The sequence below is a fragment of the Natator depressus genome, chromosome 12, assembly GCF_965152275.1.
Source record: "Natator depressus isolate rNatDep1 chromosome 12, rNatDep2.hap1, whole genome shotgun sequence".
Taxonomy (NCBI): domain Eukaryota; kingdom Metazoa; phylum Chordata; order Testudines; family Cheloniidae; genus Natator; species Natator depressus.
This window is the reverse complement of record NC_134245.1, coordinates 18958566-18976151: the sequence shown is the minus strand read 5'-3', so window position 1 is coordinate 18976151 and position 17586 is coordinate 18958566. Positions and strand designations below refer to the sequence as shown.

The following is a 17586-nucleotide window of genomic DNA, read 5'->3' as shown; positions in this document are numbered from 1 at the left end:
CCCTAGGTGGTGCAGCTTGCACTTCGTTTTCAGCCCTGAGCCCCAGCAAGTTTAACGACAGTCATGGCGACCACATTAAAATGGGGTTGCGGCCCGCTTTAGGGTCCCAACCCACAGTTTGAGAACCGCTGCCCAAACTAAAGAAAGCAGTAGATTTAAGGCTATGATAAGAACAGGCAGGGTTCTGACAGGAGAAGTCATGCATAGATCACATAGTAATAGAATAGCAACCATCATCATAGTGTTATACCAATAAAGTAAAAACCAGCAGGATCTTATTAAAGGGAATAAGGCAAAATGCCACATTTATTGTGAATACAGAAAGAATCATAGTAAGCAGTTAGTTATAGCTATAACATTCCATTCAATTTCATATTTATTCACACATTCATTCATACACACACAGAGACAGGTTCTGCAAGGTTGTTATCATAGTTACCAGCCTTAGAGTTGCTTGTGCTAAGCCACTGGCCAGGTGGCCTGGACATGAGGAGGGAGCAGGGCCTTATCAGATGCTCATCTGATGCTCCTGGAAGTTGGTTTGCAGAATCAGACCCCAAAGGTCTCAGTTTCTAGAGTCCATTTTTATAGGAATTTCTTCCTGTGCCAGTCTATGGGAATTGCTTCATCATGCTGTTGCTGAATCAATCAGCAGATGGCACATTCCTGACGGCTCCGTGCTGCCAGATGTTATCTTGTTCTTCGGTTCTCCCATTCTTCAGGCTGTTGGGTGGATTCCAGTCTGCCCTCTGGGGGTCCTCTCGTTGTTTCCACTTGATGCCTTCTTCGGCCAATGGACACTGGATTCTTAGGCTGGGACCTCCCGGATCATTCATTTATTTAATAATTTTATTAAGATAACGTTGAAATAAAAAGAACATGGTACAGAGTTTAGGTATAGAAGTTTCTGGTTATCAGGCAATAAGGTACAGATTATCAAGGGGTGCGAAATTTGGTTTAGGAACGGGTGGCGTAAAGAATACATAATCTGCAATCTCCCCGATTGGGGATAAAAGTTTAACCGGTCAAAGTACAGACATTGAGATATGGGGGTATGTTGTCCATATAATGGCTATGTTCAGGTGTGGAGTATAATGAGTGGATACGATGATGGGGATGGATCTACCCTCATTTGGTGGGATTTAATGTTCAATGAGTTTATGGTTCCAGTTCATACAGTCCAATGGAAAAAGCCTCTCAGTCCCTTTCCCATAGTGGATGCACGATGTCATACCGGCTCACACCTCCTGGTACTGTCGGTGACCGGTGATGTGTTAGATGTAGATGTCCCTGGACCATCGGATGGTGTCCGAGACCATGAGGCGCTGCATGAGCCGTGCGTAGCGTCGACCGATCCCACAAGTCCGCAGCACACTCTCGTTGCAGGGGTCCCAAGCGCCCAGGGCTCCGACGATCAGGGCATCCATCTGCACCTCGTAGCCCTTCGCTCTCAGGGTGTCAGCCAGAGGGGCGTATTTTTCCAGCTTACGAGCTCGGGCTTCTCGGAAGGCCGGGGTCCTGTTCTCGAAGGAGACCATGATGTTGACGAGGATGATCTTTTTCTAGGCCTCGTCGGTGATCTACACCAATCATCCATCCACATACATCCTCTATCTCTATTTTAATCACAATTGTTAACAAAGCGAGATAAATACAACCAAAGGGCGGGGAGTCTCTGTGCTGTTTCTGTTGTTACAAAGTATTGCTTTGAGTCTCTCTCTGTGTGAGTAGTTGTTACAAAGTATTGCTTTGAGAACAGACTCTATCTTAAGATGTACTAACACAATTAGCAGCCAAAAACCAAGAGACCTCCCTCTTAATTAGTAATACCCTGGAATTTAAACTGTGGGAAATAAAACTCATTTATGATTTTAATACAGAACTTCTTTAATATGATCCAACAATAGAACTGTTGATTGTATGGCAATCACTGCTTTACATGAATTTAATAGATTTCCAAAAAGTCTTTGATACAGTGGATAGAACAATCTTATGGAGTCTGCTATCCACTATGGAATTCCTCAGAAATTTGTGAATATTATTCAGAGCTTGTATGAAAATATCACATGCCAAGTAATACGTAATAGAAAACTGACTCAGGGCTGGTTTACACTGGGAACTTATATCAACATAGCTACGTTCTCAGGGGTGTAAAAAATCCACACTTGAGGGACCCGTTGCTCTGTAATTTGACAATATTACATAACATTTGTTGATTAGTACTTATTCACAGGGTAAGAATGTCAGGTTTTCGTTTCTGGTGTCAGATTTAGGAAAATAATCTTGATTCTCTTCTCATATAAAATAAGAAGTTAGAATTCCAAACTACAGTGCTTCAGATTGTAGAAAGTTGGAATGCTGTCAAGGCTGCTGAGGTGTTACAGTTTCTCAGTGCTTTTGTTTTTGGCGCTTTGGTGTTATCAGCACTATCAGAATGCAACCTACTAATTTAGCAGACCTTGATTTTACTCATAGAGAAAGGTGAGGCATGAATTGGTGACAAAGGCATTTGGCCAGGTTTGTTGCCTTCAAAGCACAGTCCTAATGACTTGCACAAGTACGTTACCACATGAGTGCCCTGTGGCAAGAAGCAGCTCAGTCAGCAGTGGGAGGCTTTGCTGTCCCCTCAACCACCCAAAGGGTTATGGCAAGGCACCCAACATTTATAGACTAAAACAAATAACTGGGATAAGCAACTTACATGTTTCATGACATTTGTTTACCTCCTCTTGTTCCTGATATCTCGGACAAAACTTCCCTATTCATTGTTCTGTCAAACCATCTTGTCTTGTTCTAGATTGGGGTGTATTTGCACTAGCTTTCTAAAATGTGTTTACGTAAACATCTAGTGCCTAGTACACTAGCAACAACTTTGCCGAGTTCATGTAAAGAACAGTGAACTTGTAAGCATTTACTTTAATACATGGCCTGACTTTGGTTCACAGCCTTTGGTTCAGGCCTCACAATAATGATTTTTTCATGTTCAGGAAAGAAGTATTTCAGGAAAGAGTAGCAAAATGGCTACTGTATTTAGGAATTAAATGTTGTAGTTTGAGAAATAATCTGTGTTTTACAATCATTTGTACAACGGTGTTGTAGAATAATTACTCTGTCTTTGGTGCCCGTTATGCTTATGATTTTTTTCTTTGGACAAGTTTTGTTCATGTACGATATTCATCAATTATTCCAGTGTTTTTAATGTTCTTTCTTGTGTAAATCATTTTGTCTTAATTTTAAAAGCTAGCATTAATATCTTTTAGAGAGCTAGTCTTTATATTACAAATGTAACAACCACTATCATAGCGAAACATGTTGATTTGCAATAAGTGCAAATCCAAAGTATTTTGGAGTCCACGATCTTAATGTTTTCCTGCAAAACTTTCTAGTCTAAGGAACTACTGTATTATATATTCGTCAAATCTTCTAAATGTACATTTTATTTAAACATGTACAGCACTTGAGAAAGAGTATGAGGTTTTGTGGCCATGCGTTTGCTGTACTTATGTTTGGTTAAGTTTAATATGTCTATATATGTTTAAACATATGTAGGTAAGTGGATTTACCCTGTTCCTAACACAGTATACTGGATAGTAGGCTAAACTTAACCCATGCAAAGGAGTTATCTTTATTGCTAAGATAAATAATACAACATAAACCTCAACCCAAACTTTCTTCTGAGCTAGGCTGTTCTGAGGGTTTCATTTTCTGCCAAACTCCTGTCCCTGCTCCTATCTCCCTCTGTGTTAGGGGGGAAAGACAAATTGTTTTATGCTCCTGGTATAGTAGGATCCATCTGATCTGACCTCAGGTTGTTATGAGTAGTGACTGCATTAATCTAGAGAGTGCTAGTACCTGATACCAATATGTGAGCAGAAGAGCTTTGCTTTTCCATGCACAATCTCAGAATATGACACCCTGTTACAACATACTTTATTAGGCAGGTTATAGTTATAAAAGGATAGTGTAGGACAAACAGGTCACATAACTGTTGTTGCAATATTGCCTTACAAACTGAGTATGCTAACACTGTGCAAAATGGGTAAAGATGTGACTAGTCTCCTAGTGATGTAGTCCCCAACAAAGTGTGTTCTCCCTTTTAGTTTCAAATAGCTGAAGTCTGATGATGATTGCTTGCTGACACATCAAGCCAAAGAAGATGAACACTGCCAAAATTTGTTGACAAAATACATTTTTGGTAATATTTGACTTATAGATAAATTCACTGACATTTAGCTGTTCTCTCATCCCAACTTATTTTGAAAAAACAAAAGTACTAGTAGGAGCGTCTATCTCTCTATCTATCTGCAGGGGTTCTCAAACTGTGGGTCTGGACCCCAAAGTGGGTTGCGACCCTGTTTTAATGGGGTCATCATGGCTGGCGTTAGACTTGCTAGAGCCCAGGGCTGAAGCTGAAGCCTGATCCCCACTGCCTGGGACTGAAGCCCAAGTGTTTCAGCCATGAGCGGCAGCACTCAGGTTTCAGCTTCAGCCCTGGGAGGCAGGGCCCAGGTTGCAGACCCCCCCGCCCAGTGCTGAAGCCCTTGGGCTTTGGCTTTGCCTGCTCCCCCTCCTTGCAGGTGGTCACCGAAAGGAGATAGGGGAAACTGTCATCTGTACCATTATTCAGTGACTTCAGTGGCAATATCTTCTCTCCCCCAGACATGAGTGAGAGTTAAGGAAACCTGTGGCAATGGGATCTGCCCCCCACTACCAAGAAAAAAATCAGCAAAGTTTTAATTCTGCTTATTTTAATATTGGAATACATAGGGTTCATCTTTAATCCCCACCATTCCTTTTACTTTCCTTATTACTGACTGCACCACCCAAGCATGGGACGGGAAGATATCATTGTGATGGGTTCCCCCCAGGGTGCCACCTGCACTGGGTTATGACTGAACCCCCCGACCCACCAGCCTGTACACTGTACTGCTGTGACCAACCTACATACAGGTAGGGACACACCCAGCTTCAGTTACATGCAAATGTTGTGATCAGCTCTGCATGGGAAGGGTCCAGCTAAGGAACTTCCCAGCAACTCGGGCACAAACCCCGCCCCCTGCCAAACTGGAGTGTAAACCCAGACTTAAACCGTCTTATGCTGCATAGGGAACTGTACAGCGTAAGCTCATAAAATTCACCCCCTCCCTCAGTGTGAAGAAGAATATACAGCTTTCTGCCCTGAGTTATGACTCCCACAAACTGGGTTTAGACAAAGCAAAAACAAGTTTATTAACTATAAAAGATAGTTTTTACGTGATTATATGGGATAGTTAACAGATCAAAACAGATTGCTATCATATTTCCTAGGTAATCTCTGAAATGCTTCCACTTCCACAGGAAGAACTGCAGGGTCTCAATGTGTGGATGAGATGATGGTGTAGGGAGCAGGGGTTAAGATTTATTAGCAACTGGGGAAACTTTTGGGAAAGGGGGAGCCTATACAGGAAGGATGGGCTCCACCTTAACAAAAATGGAACCAGATTGCTGGCACTTAAAATTAAAAAGGTCATAGAGTAGATTTTAAACTAAGGGCTGAAGGTAAAGCCGACAAGTGAGGAATAGAACATAGAATCATAGAATATCAGGGTTGGAAGGGACCCCAGAAGGTCATCGAGTCCAACCCCCTGCTCGAAGCAGGGCCAATTCCCAGTTAAATCATCCCAGCCAGTGCTTTGTCAAGCCTGACCTTAAAAACCTCTAAGGAAGGAGATTCTACCACCTCCCTAGGTAACGCATTCCAGTGTTTCACCACCCTCTTAGTGAAAAAGTTTTTCCTAATATCCAATCTAAACCTCCCCCATTGCAACTTGAGACCATTACTCCTCGTTCTGTCATCTGCTACCATTGAGAACAGTCTAGAGCCATCCTCTTTGGAACCCCCTTTCAGGTAGTTGAAAGCAGCTATCAAATCCCCCCTCATTCTTCTCTTCTGCAGACTAAACAATCCCAGTTCCCTCAGCCTCTCCTCATAAGTCATGTGCTCTAGACCCCTAATCATTTTTGTTGCCCTTCGCTGGACTCTCTCCAATTTATCCACATCCTTCTTGTAGTGTGGGGCCCAAAACTGGACACAGTACTCCAGATGAGGCCTCACCAGTGTCGAATAGAGGGGAACGATCACGTCCCTCGATCCTGCACTTATCCTTATTGAACCTCATCAGATTTCTTTTGGCCCAATCCTCCAATTTGTCTAGGTCCTTCTGTATCCTATCCCTCCCCTCCAGCGTATCTACCACTCCTCCCAGTTTAGTATCATCCGCAAATTTGCTGAGAGTGCAATCCACACCATCCTCCAGATCATTTATGAAGATATTGAACAAAACCGGCCCCAGGACCGACCCCTGGGGCACTCCACTTGACACCAGCTGTCAACTAGACATGGAGCCATTGATCACTACCCGTTGAGCCCGACAATCTAGCCAGCTTTCTACCCACCTTATAGTGCATTCATCCAGCCCATACTTCCTTAACTTGCTGACAAGAATACTGTGGGAGACCGTGTCAAAAGCTTTGCTCAAGTCAAGAAACAATACATCCACTGCTTTCCCTTCATCCACAGAACCAGTAATCTCATCATAAAAGGCGATTAGATTAGTCAGGCATGACCTTCCCTTGGTGAATCCATGCTGACTGTTCCTGATCACTTTCCTCTCATGTAAGTGCTTCAGGATTGATTCCTTGAGGACCTGCTCCATGATTTTTCCAGGGACTGAGATGAGGCTGACTGGCCTGTAGTTCCCAGGGTCCTCCTTCTTCCCTTTTTTAAAGATTGGCACTACATTAGCCTTTTTCCAGTCATCCGGGACTTCCCCCGTTCGCCACGAGTTTTCAAAGATAATGGCCAAGGGCTCTGCAATCACAGCCGCCAATTCCTTCAGCACTCTCGGATGCAACTCGTCCGGCCCCATGGACTTGTGCACGTCCAGCTTTTCTAAATAGTCCCTAACCACCTCTATCTCCACAGAGGGCTGGCCATCTCTTCCCCATTTTGTGATGCCCAGCGCAGCAGTCTGGGAGCTGACCTTGTTAGTGAAAACAGAGGCAAAAAAAGCATTGAGTACATTAGCTTTTTCCACATCCTCTGTCACTAGGTTGCCTCCCTCATTCAGTAAGGGGCCCACACTTTCCTTGGCTTTCTTCTTGTTGCCAACATACCTGAAGAAACCCTTCTTGTTACTCTTGACATCTCTTGCTAGCTGCAGTTCCAGGTGCGATTTGGCCCTCCTGATATCTTTCCTACATGCCCGAGCAATATTTTTATACTCTTCCCTGGTCATATGTCCAACCTTCCACTTCTTGTAAGCTTCTTTTTTATGTTTAAGATCCTCTAGGATTTCACCATTAAGCCAAGCTGGTCGCCTGCCATGTTTACTATTCTTTCGACTCATCGGGATGGTTTGTCCCTGTAACCTCAACAGGGATTCCTTGAAATACAGCCAGCTCTCCTGGACTCCCTTCCCCTTCATGTTAGTCCCCCAGGGGATCCTGGCCATCTGTTCCCTGAGGGAGTCGAAGTCTGCTTTCCTGAAGTCCAGGGTCCGTATCCTGCTGCTTACCTTTCTTCCCTGCGTCAGGATCCTGAACTCAACCAACTCATGGTCACTGCCTCCCAGATTCCCATCCACTTTTGCTTCCCCCACTAATTCTACCCGGTTTGTGAGCAGCAGGTCAAGAAAAGCGCCCCCCCTAGTTGGCTCCCCTAGCACTTGCACCAGGAAATTGTCCCCTACGCTTTCCAAAAACTTCCTGGATTGTCTATGCACCGCTGTATTGCTCTCCCAGCAGATATCAGGAAAATTAAAGTCACCCATGAGAATCAGGGCATGCGATCTAGTAGCTTCCGTGAGTTGCCGGAAGAAAGCCTCATCCACCTCATCCCCCTGGTCCGGTGGTCTATAGCAGACTCCCACCACTACATCACTCTTGTTGCACACACTTCTAAACTTAATCCAGAGACACTCAGGTTTTTCCACAGTTTCGTACCGGAGCTCTGAGCAGTCATACTGCTCCCTTACATACAGTGCTACTCCCCCACCTTTTCTGCCCTGCCTGTCCTTCCTGAACAGTTTATAACCATCCATGACTGTGCTCCAGTCATGTGAGTTATCCCACCAAGTCTCTGTTATTCCAATCACGTCATAGTTCCTTGACATCACCAGGACCTCCAGTTCTCCCTGCTTGTTTCCAAGGCTTTGTGCATTTGTATATAAGCACTTGAGATAACCTGTTGATCGCCCCTCATTCCTAGTATGAGGCAGGAGCCCTCCCCTCACAGACATTCCTGCCTGTGCTTCCTCCCGGTATCCCGCTTTCCCACTTACCTCAGGGCTTTGGTCTCCTTCCCCCGGTGAACCTAGTTTAAAGCCCTCCTCACTAGGTTAGCCAGCCTGCTGGCAAAGATGCTCTTCCCTCTCTTCGTAAGATGGAGCCCGTCTCTGCCCAGCACTCCTCCTTCATGGAACACCATCCCATGATCAAAGAATCCAAAGCCTTCTCTCCGACACCACCTGTGTAGCCATTCGTCGACTTCCACGATTCGACGGTCCCTACCCAGGCCTTTTCCTTCCACGGGGAGGATGGACGAGAACACCAGTTGCGCCTCCAACTCCTTTATCCTTCTTCCCAGAGCCACGTAGTCCGCAGTGATCCGCTTACTAAGGATAGCTAATGTGACGCCAATTTTTAAAAAGGGCTCCAGAGGTGACCCTGGCAATTACAGGCCGGTAAGCCTGACTTCAGTTCTGGGCAAACTGGTTGAAACTATAGTAAAGAACAAAATTGTCAGACATATAGAGAAACATAATTTGTTGGGGAAGAGTCAACGTGATTTTTGTAAAGGAAAATCATGCCTTACCAATCTACTAGAATTCTTTGAGGGGGTCAACAAGCATGTGGATAAGGGAGATCCAGTGGATATAGTGTACTTCGATTTTCAGAGAGTCTTTCACAAGGTCCCTCACCAAAGGCTCTTAAGCAAGGTAAGCTGTCATGGGATAACAAGGAAGGTCCTCTTATGGATTGATAACTGATCAAAAGATAGGAAACAAAGGGTATGAATAAGTGGTCAGTTTTCAGAATGGAAAGAGGTAAACAGTGGTGTCCTCCTGGGGTCTGTACAGGGACCAATCCTGTTCAACGTACTCATAAATGACTTGGAAAAAGGGGTAAACAGTGAGGTGGCAAAATTTGCAGATGATACAAAACTACTCAAGATAGTGAAGTCCAAGGCAGACTGCGAAAAGCTACAAAAGGGTCTCTCAAAACTCAGTGCCTGGGCAACAAAATGGGCAGATGAAATTCAGTGTTGATAAATGCAAAGTAATGCACATTGGAAAACATAATCCCAACTATACATATAAAATGATGGGGTCTAAATTAGTTGTTACCACTCAAGAAAGAGATCTGGAGTCATTGTGGATAGTTCTCTGAAAACATCCACTCAGTGTGTAGCAGCAATCCAAAAAGCAAACAGAATGTTGTGAATCATTCAGAAAGGGATGGGTAATAAGACAGAAAATATCATATTTCCTCTGTATAAATCCATGGTACACCCACATCTTGAATACTGCATGCAGATGTGGTCGCCACATCTCAAAAAAGATATATTGGAATTGGAAAAGGTTCAGCAAATGGCAACAAGCCATTCCATACCCTTAAATTTTTAAGTATGAGGAGAGCATAATAAGACTGGGTCTTTTCAGCTTGGAAAAGAGACGACTAAGGGGGGATATTATAGAGGTCTATAAAATCATGACTGGTGTGGAGAAAGTAAATAAGGAAGTAATATTTACTCCTTCTCATAACACAAGAATTAGGTGTCACCAAATGAAATTAAAGGCACCTGGCATTTGCCACTGTCAGAAGACAGGATACTGGGCTAGATGGACCTTTGGTCTAACCCAGTATGGCTGTTCTTGTGTTCTTAAATAAACAAAACATGCAGACTACGGTTAATATACTACATAGATCCGATATAAATAGCAAATCTCACCCTAAGTGATGATACAAACAGGCTGCAGATTCTTAAGGGGCAAGCTGCACTAACTTATAACCTGGAGTCCCCAGGCATTCCATTCACAGGCTAAAAATCCCTTTAGCCTGAGCCCAGCACTTTCCCCCAGTTCAATCTTTGTTACTCAGGTGTTTCCAGGAGTCTCTTTGGGTGGGGAGTCAGTGAAGAACCATGATGATGTCACTCCCCTGCCTTAAATAGCCTTTGCATCTAGTGGGAACCCATTCTTTCAAAGCTTGGATCCCACACCAGTCAGTGGAAAAACTGATATCCCAAGATGGAGTCCAGCACCAGGTGACTTGGTCACATGTTCCTGTAGCGTCACAGCAGCCGTGAGTCCGAGGCTGTCTGCAGTGTTCTCAGGAAGGCTCCCCCGTGGGAGATAAGCTTCTTCTAAGGCCTATTGTTTTCTCCTAATGGCTAATTAACCGGAATGGGCCCTTCCCAGCCAGCCGTATAGACTGACAGCCTTTTGCCTAGTGGGCATTATCCAGGTATGACCCACGTTTGTAATACAGATGCATAGTCAATTTTCCTAACTTCAGACACAAAAGTTGTACATGCATACAAATAGGATAATCATATTCAGTAAATCATAATGTTTCCAATGACACCTCACATGACTTATCTTGCATAAAATACATTATGATTGTTATCGTATAATATCGCTGTGAAGAATATGGGGTGCACTTTTACAATCATATTCTTCGTCGTCCTCCTCTTTGACACCATGAAGCAATGAAAGAGGCTCCCTATCAGCTGATCTCCTGGTGGAGGGAGGGAAAAGGACAAGTCAGCTACCGAGAAATACACATATGCACATATATTCCTGAGACAAACTGGTAACGGCTCCTCCTTTTCCCATCCAGTGGAGCTAACAACTGCAAAGTTAGATTGCTGGAGATGAAAGTTAGATTGTGGAGAATAGCAGGGCCATTTTCATATGTGGAACAATGGAACTGTTCAGGAATGAGCACAATGTTTACTATAGTATCTTTGGGATGAAATGTAAAACTCATCTCTTCACCCTAGCTTTCCTAGGATCAAAAAAACCTACTCTGTGGAACATGGAGGTGAGAAGAGAGAATTTTTGTTTATCTTTTCAGCTTGAGTTAATTTCATAAGGTACTCAGATACCATAGTGGTTAAGGTACAATCAAAACCTAGATAGTGAAAACCCATAATCATGACTTATTGTCACCTATATCTATGAATAATTTCCTATTTTCTAGTAGATTTTCATAATCTAAGACTAGATGGTAATTGAATAAATTGTGCCATTCTTTTTATTTTCATGGAAGGATGTGCTGCATATATTTATATTGAGCTAACATGACAGAACTTGTTTTACATGTCAGAGCTGTGTTAGAATGAGTGGTTAGGGACAATGCCAGTGTTTCCACGCCCCAAACTTTATTTTAAGTGTTACTTATAGGGCTTAATTTCTTCTGCTCCCTAACAGTTATTTTTGATACAATTCTTTTAAAGATCAAGATGTTAGATTTTTTTTTTTTTTTTGGCGCGGATGTTCTAGCACCTTACTTTAATACCCGATCATTTGCATTCCTACCGTCATTAAGGCTTTGTGTAAATTAAGTTGCGAGTGTTTTGGGGAGTGTTTTTTACCATATTTAATAAAAATTGATTTTACAAAGAGGTGCCTTGAGGTTGGGAACACCATACTTCACAAGGAAAAAAAACATAATTGGGTGGCAAGTATAATTATGCAGTCTAAAAAACATACCATTTTCTTTTTAAAAATACAAATAAGAAATGTTGGCATATTTCAGTTTCCCTTGAGTTTTTTTTCTTTTCCTCATAGGTGTCCTTCATTCAAAACCTGGTGTTTTGTGTGGAAAGAGCATACCGAGTACCTGACTTTGGTGTCTGGGAAAGAGGAAGTAAATACAACAATGGCAGCACAGAACTGCATTCAAGGTAACTGGCAAAACTCTCAGTGTTTTTTGTTTATTTAAATGCATGTAATGTGAATGCAAAGAATTCAGGAAATGTATCAAAATAGAAATAATTAAAGTAGTGTTCCAACTTCTTCTAAAAATGTATTGTCTAGAGTGAAATTAGTGCTCATGAAATATGCCACATTGAGGCCTTCTGGAGACTGAAGTCTATACCTCATGAGAAATATGAGCGCAGTTCTATACCTACATTCCATGTGCAAATAACAAGATACACATGTAAGTAGTTACTTGTGCACCCAAATTGCTGTAATTGCAGCTGCATATGCATTTTTACTAAAATTTACCCAAAGCCTTCTGCTCACGTATGGAGCAGTTATAGCACATGCTTTGGCAGTCTAAGATTCCCATTACCATACCACCTGTATCTGGAAGACCAGCTCTCTGAGAGGTAGTTTAGTGCCCACTGCACTAGCGAACTAAAGTGCAGGCCCCAGCCAATTTGGGGATCACTGCAGGAGCACCAGATCCTATGTAGAAGAGGAGGGCCACTGACGCTGGAACTGTTCTCTGTTTTGTCCTCCTCCAGAGTTCTTCATTTGTGACTCTCTTTTTTTCTGGCCATCTGATATTGAGGATTTGTCTAAGGCAGCTGCTTTTTAAAACTTTGAGTTTAGATATTAAGGACTTAACAAATATGCAAATTACAGCACCATAGTAAGACCGACTTTACAATGGTGTTAAATATTCAAAGGTTAGTTTGGGGGGCAAGATTTCTGTTTCTCCAGATTAGCTGTAGAGTTACAAAGGCATGTCTGGCTTTTGCTATTCTGATTTCGATGTCTACGTGTGTTCCACCTGTAGTACTTACAGTGCTGCCAAGATGTGTGAAATATTGGACCTCTTCTATATCAGTTTGTATTTCTGTTTGTATTTCTTGTGGAGTATTGATTCTCAAGGTTTTGGTTTTTTGTGTGTTGATTTTCAACGTTACTAATTGTGCATAGGCTGGAAGATCATTTGTTTTGGCTTGCATATATCTATATGGTGAGGGATAGCAAGTTGTCATCCACAAAGTTAAGGTACTCTAACTTCTGTGTGAAAGTCCATTTGTATGACACTTGGTTGTTCTGTGTCTTTCTCATTAACCAATCCACTACCAGTAAAAAGATGATGGGTGACATAAAATGTCCTTGTCTGATGCCTGGGGAACCTTGAATGGCTTAGTCAGTTTGCAGTTGTGTATTACTTGGCATGTCATAGTTTCATAGAAGCTCTAAATGATGTTCACAATTTTCTGAGGGATTCCATAGTGTCATAGCAGCTTTCATAAGACTTTTCTATACACTGGTACAATGGCTATTTGAAATCTATAAAATTCATATTAAAGTAATGGCTGCCATTCACTGACAGTTCTGGTAAGAGGTCCTAATTTGACGTTCACACCTTCTCCTATCTCTGTGTCTGGCCACTGACTCACCAGTCAGTAGTCCACTTAAGTACTACCTCCATATATTGAATTGTTCTGCGGTCTTATTGTTTTGAACTGGTTGATTGGTATGTGATTTTTCGTCCTGTCAACTGTAGTAATGTTGTACAGTTTCTTCATGTCATTTTATGCTGCAGTGGTCTGTCACATCTGCTGCCATTTTGTCTATAAGTCTTTTTGTTGGAATTATAATTGACGCCGGATATTACCATGACACTAATTTAACCATAAATTCCTTTATTAAATCCAGAGGTCAAAATAGTATTTGTACAATTGCTTTAAACTTGCCTAAGAAGTCAAAATAATAAGCAGTTTACTATGTCCAAACAATAATAAAACACTTATAAACATTTGATCAAGATAGTTACTAGTGGGCTAAACCCAGGGGTGCTTAAACCCACAATGTTCAAGCAGATATTAGCAATGAACCTTTCACTTTCTTGTACCCATTAACAAACTAGTGATGTCACTGCCAATTATCGGACCATAGCTATGTACAGATGAAGCAGTTTCTTATATAGCCAATTCTTTACTGCATCTGGTACCCAATTAACTGTTTTATTTCTCTTATTTCAGCCCAAACCTTAAATAAGATAACACTGGTATTTCAAAGTCACTACAAGTTTAACACAACAATTCTTCCTTCTCGTGATTTCATTCTTTTTGATTCCATGCTTTGGGCCTTTTGTTCATGCTATTATCCCAACTCGATTTAAAACCATAGTGCACCCAAATCTAATATGGGCCTATATTCCTGCACTTTCCTACACTCTTTTTTGGTCTCTTTGTTCTTCACAGTATATTCTTCCTCTAATCGGTGTGTCTGTGATCTTGTTCTTGCTTGATTTAATTTCAGTATAATTTTGCATCTTCTTCTTTCTCCCATGTATCCTCAGATGACCATTTGTTTTGATGTTACTTTCTGAATTCCAGCACTACTTCACACGTTTTAGTGAAAGTTCCCTTTACCTGTTCAGTGTGCTTTCTATGTTCCATCATCTTCGTCTTCAAGCACCTGGTATCTATTTGCTAGCTCAATTCTAAACTCTTATTGTGTTGTCATCTGTTTTAGCTTGGTGATGTTTTAATATGTGCATCTCTGTTGTTCAGATCTCTTATTTGTTCTTATTTTTATTCTCAGTTTAGCTACCGCTAGTGCGTGGTCCATTCCCACTATGCACACCTTCTAGTGGAAGAAGCAATGTTTGTGCTGAAAGACAAATGAAAACTTTTAATTTTTGTATAAGTTATTTAAATTCAGATCTGAAGCTTCCTCTGTTCCTATTTATTATCTAAATTCTTAAAGCATTGCAGCATTGATTTTATAAGTTGTCTTGATCTTTTTTAAAAAAATATTTGTCAGCTAGGATGCACGCAGCCTTTAAAGATCTGGACTCTCATCCATCCATTTCCCTCTCTGAGATCATGTATCAGAAAGTATAGACTATAATGTCCTAAAGCACAGGCTGAAGGTATCATGAAAATCTGAAGGAAATCATTATGTTTCCACCTGTCCATAAGTTCAGAATTATAATTTCTACATCCCTCCTATTACATCTACCTTGATCATCATCTCTAGAAACAAAAAAAGAAATACTTTGGGTACCTCTCAGCTACCTCTAGTCTGATTTGAGGCTTCAGACGTCATTTGGTTTCTAGAGTAGTGATATGTTAAATGTCGGGTTGTTGACCTACCTCACTTCAAACATGTACAGTATTCAAATGTCAGGCTGAGCTCTTTAATTCCAAGAGTATTTCAAGGATTGTACTACCAAGAATATCTTAACTTTCGTGTGGGCACATCATAGACTACTGGATAACGTAGACCTCCATGGTCTAATCGCTTTATGATGAGAATGTCTGTATACTTATTAGCTGTGATCTTTTTGTTATCCATGTCCTCTCGAAAGAAAACTCTGAAATCAGATACAAGCACTATTTGTGCTCTATTAGCTATAAAGTCAATAGAGCTGTGGCTTTTTAGATGACAATTGTAATAATTTTTTTAGAGAAATGGGCTTACAAAGGTAGATTAAAAGAAACATGACAATGATAGTCTGACACAAATGACATCCATAGTATGTAGGATTTGCCATAATGGATCAGTACACTTATTTTAGTGTGCAGTAATTTTACTTAATTTAGTTGCATGATGTGGAACTCCATGTGTTGTGAATCTCATTGCATTAAAAACTGCTAATTATAGGTATGTCCTTCCTATACTTAGGTGAAGTCTTGTTCACATAAACTACAACACATACAAAAAACAAGCAAACAAAAATCTAAAAGATTACACTGTGTTGCAGTAGTTCCTCTTTCTTTTGTGGTATCTGAAGTCTAAAAATGCCAGTCCACATCAGAGCTCACCCCTACTGTCATCCACTCATAAAAAAAAAAACAAATAAAAAAAGCTTCCCATGGAAAAATCAATGCTCCAAGTTATATCCTTCATTTGTCTCTCCCACTGTTTTCAGTGTCTCTTTTGTGCTGTTTGTGTATTTAGGCTGCAAGCTCCTCGAGCCAAGGACCAGAATGTCTTTGTTGTGCCATATGGGACTGAGCTCATTGTTGTTCCCAAAATAACAATGATCTTCGTAGCTTGTTTTTCTAAGCTGAGAAATAGAGCTTTGACTTCTTTTATCCATCACAGAAAGGGTGTAAGCTGCTGCCCTCCCCATCTCCCTGCCCGTGCACAGATATCCTTACTCTCTCTAATTCAGGGATCGGCAACCTTTGGCACGCGGCCGGGACTGTTTGTTACCTGCAGCGTCCGCAGGTTCAGCCAGTCGCATCTCTCACTGGCCACGGTTCGCTGTTCCAGGCCAATGGGGGCTGCTAAAAGCGGCAGCCAGCACATCCCTCGGCCCATACCGCTTCCCGCAGCCCCCATTAGCCTGGAACTATGAACCACGGCCAGTGGGATCTGCAATCGGCTGAACCTGCGGACGCTGCAGGTAAACAAACTGTCCTTCCAACAGATTTCCCTGACAGGCTGCGTGCCAAAGGTTGCTGATCTCTGCTCTAATATCTTTTGGAGGTTTTTTCCTTTAATTCTTCATGGAAAAGAGCTGAGGTCCAATTTCAGTCACAGATGAGGAAAAATGGGAGAGAAATGTGCATTGAGGGATCTGTGTGGATGAAAAAAAGAGACTAGGGTACTCCAAAATACTCCGTGCGTTGCCTCAATGTACGACTGCTCTGGTAGAGTGGCACAGGAGAATATCGGAAATAATTCAGGAAATGTGTATAATGCTACTCAAGGCTGTAGGTGAATTGTTTGTCCATGCCTCTCTAATGGCTATGGTTTATGAAGCAGGCTCTTAAGCCTCAGTACACTTTTGACACTGGATTCTTGTCACTTAAATCTGAGTGATTATTCCTGCTCATAACTTGTGCTTTCTTTCAGAATTGGAAGTTATTTCTTGTCATTTTTAATTGATGTAGGCCTCTTTCATACAGGATACTGTCTGATATAAAGTAATTTGAGTGATAACCAAAAAGCCCAGCCTGTGATGAAGAAGATGCAAATATCTTTGAAGTATTTACAAAAGGCTAGCGTTCTATTTTAGATTAGTTTCAAGTTGGTGATAATTAGTTTCTAATTGCCACTGAATGGTGAAAAACTCTTTGGACCAGATCCTCACCTTTATAAAGATGCTACTACACTGAAGTCAGCTTTGTTGATGCAGTGTTGATTTGCACATGCTGGGGATTGAAGTCTCTATTTCTAACTAAAGGATTTTGAAGTTAGCACAGAAGTTGGAAATGATTGTGAAGCAGAAAGATGTAGAACTTTTTAAAATACTTTTACATAACCCTGGAAAAGATGGGGTTCCTTCATTCACAGTTTCAGGATAACTGCAGCTGTGTACTCTCTCTGTATTCCACTTCAGGAATGAACAGTCAGGTCTCCAGCCATCACCTGTATCTGAGCCTGGACCCATGTCCCACTCCCTTCCAACCAGGGGTTTTAAGGCTGCACAGCCCCATGCCAAATATTATGATATACCCAGCAAGGCAGTCTGCCTGTTGGCCCTCACCTATCCTTTTCTTTCTCTCCAAGGTCTATGACCAGTGTATACCAGTAGGTACAGCAGTGGTTCTCAACCCACAGGCCACTTGTGGCCCAATCAGCACTCAGCTGTGGCCCATGTGACATCTTCAAGTCC

At 41.9% G+C, this 17586-nt stretch overlaps 1 protein-coding gene across 4 annotated transcripts in view; it reads left to right on the top strand.

Moving 5' to 3' along the window:
- The window catches only part of PHKB (phosphorylase kinase regulatory subunit beta), a 226731-nt gene that overhangs the window by 79567 nt on the left and 129578 nt on the right, over positions 1–17586 (top strand). For all 4 annotated transcript variants that reach the window (XM_074968662.1, XM_074968660.1, XM_074968661.1 and 1 more), the window contains one exon: positions 11835–11950. In XM_074968662.1, the coding sequence (XP_074824763.1) occupies positions 11835–11950 (116 nt within the window). The remainder of the gene's footprint in view (positions 1–11834; positions 11951–17586) is intronic.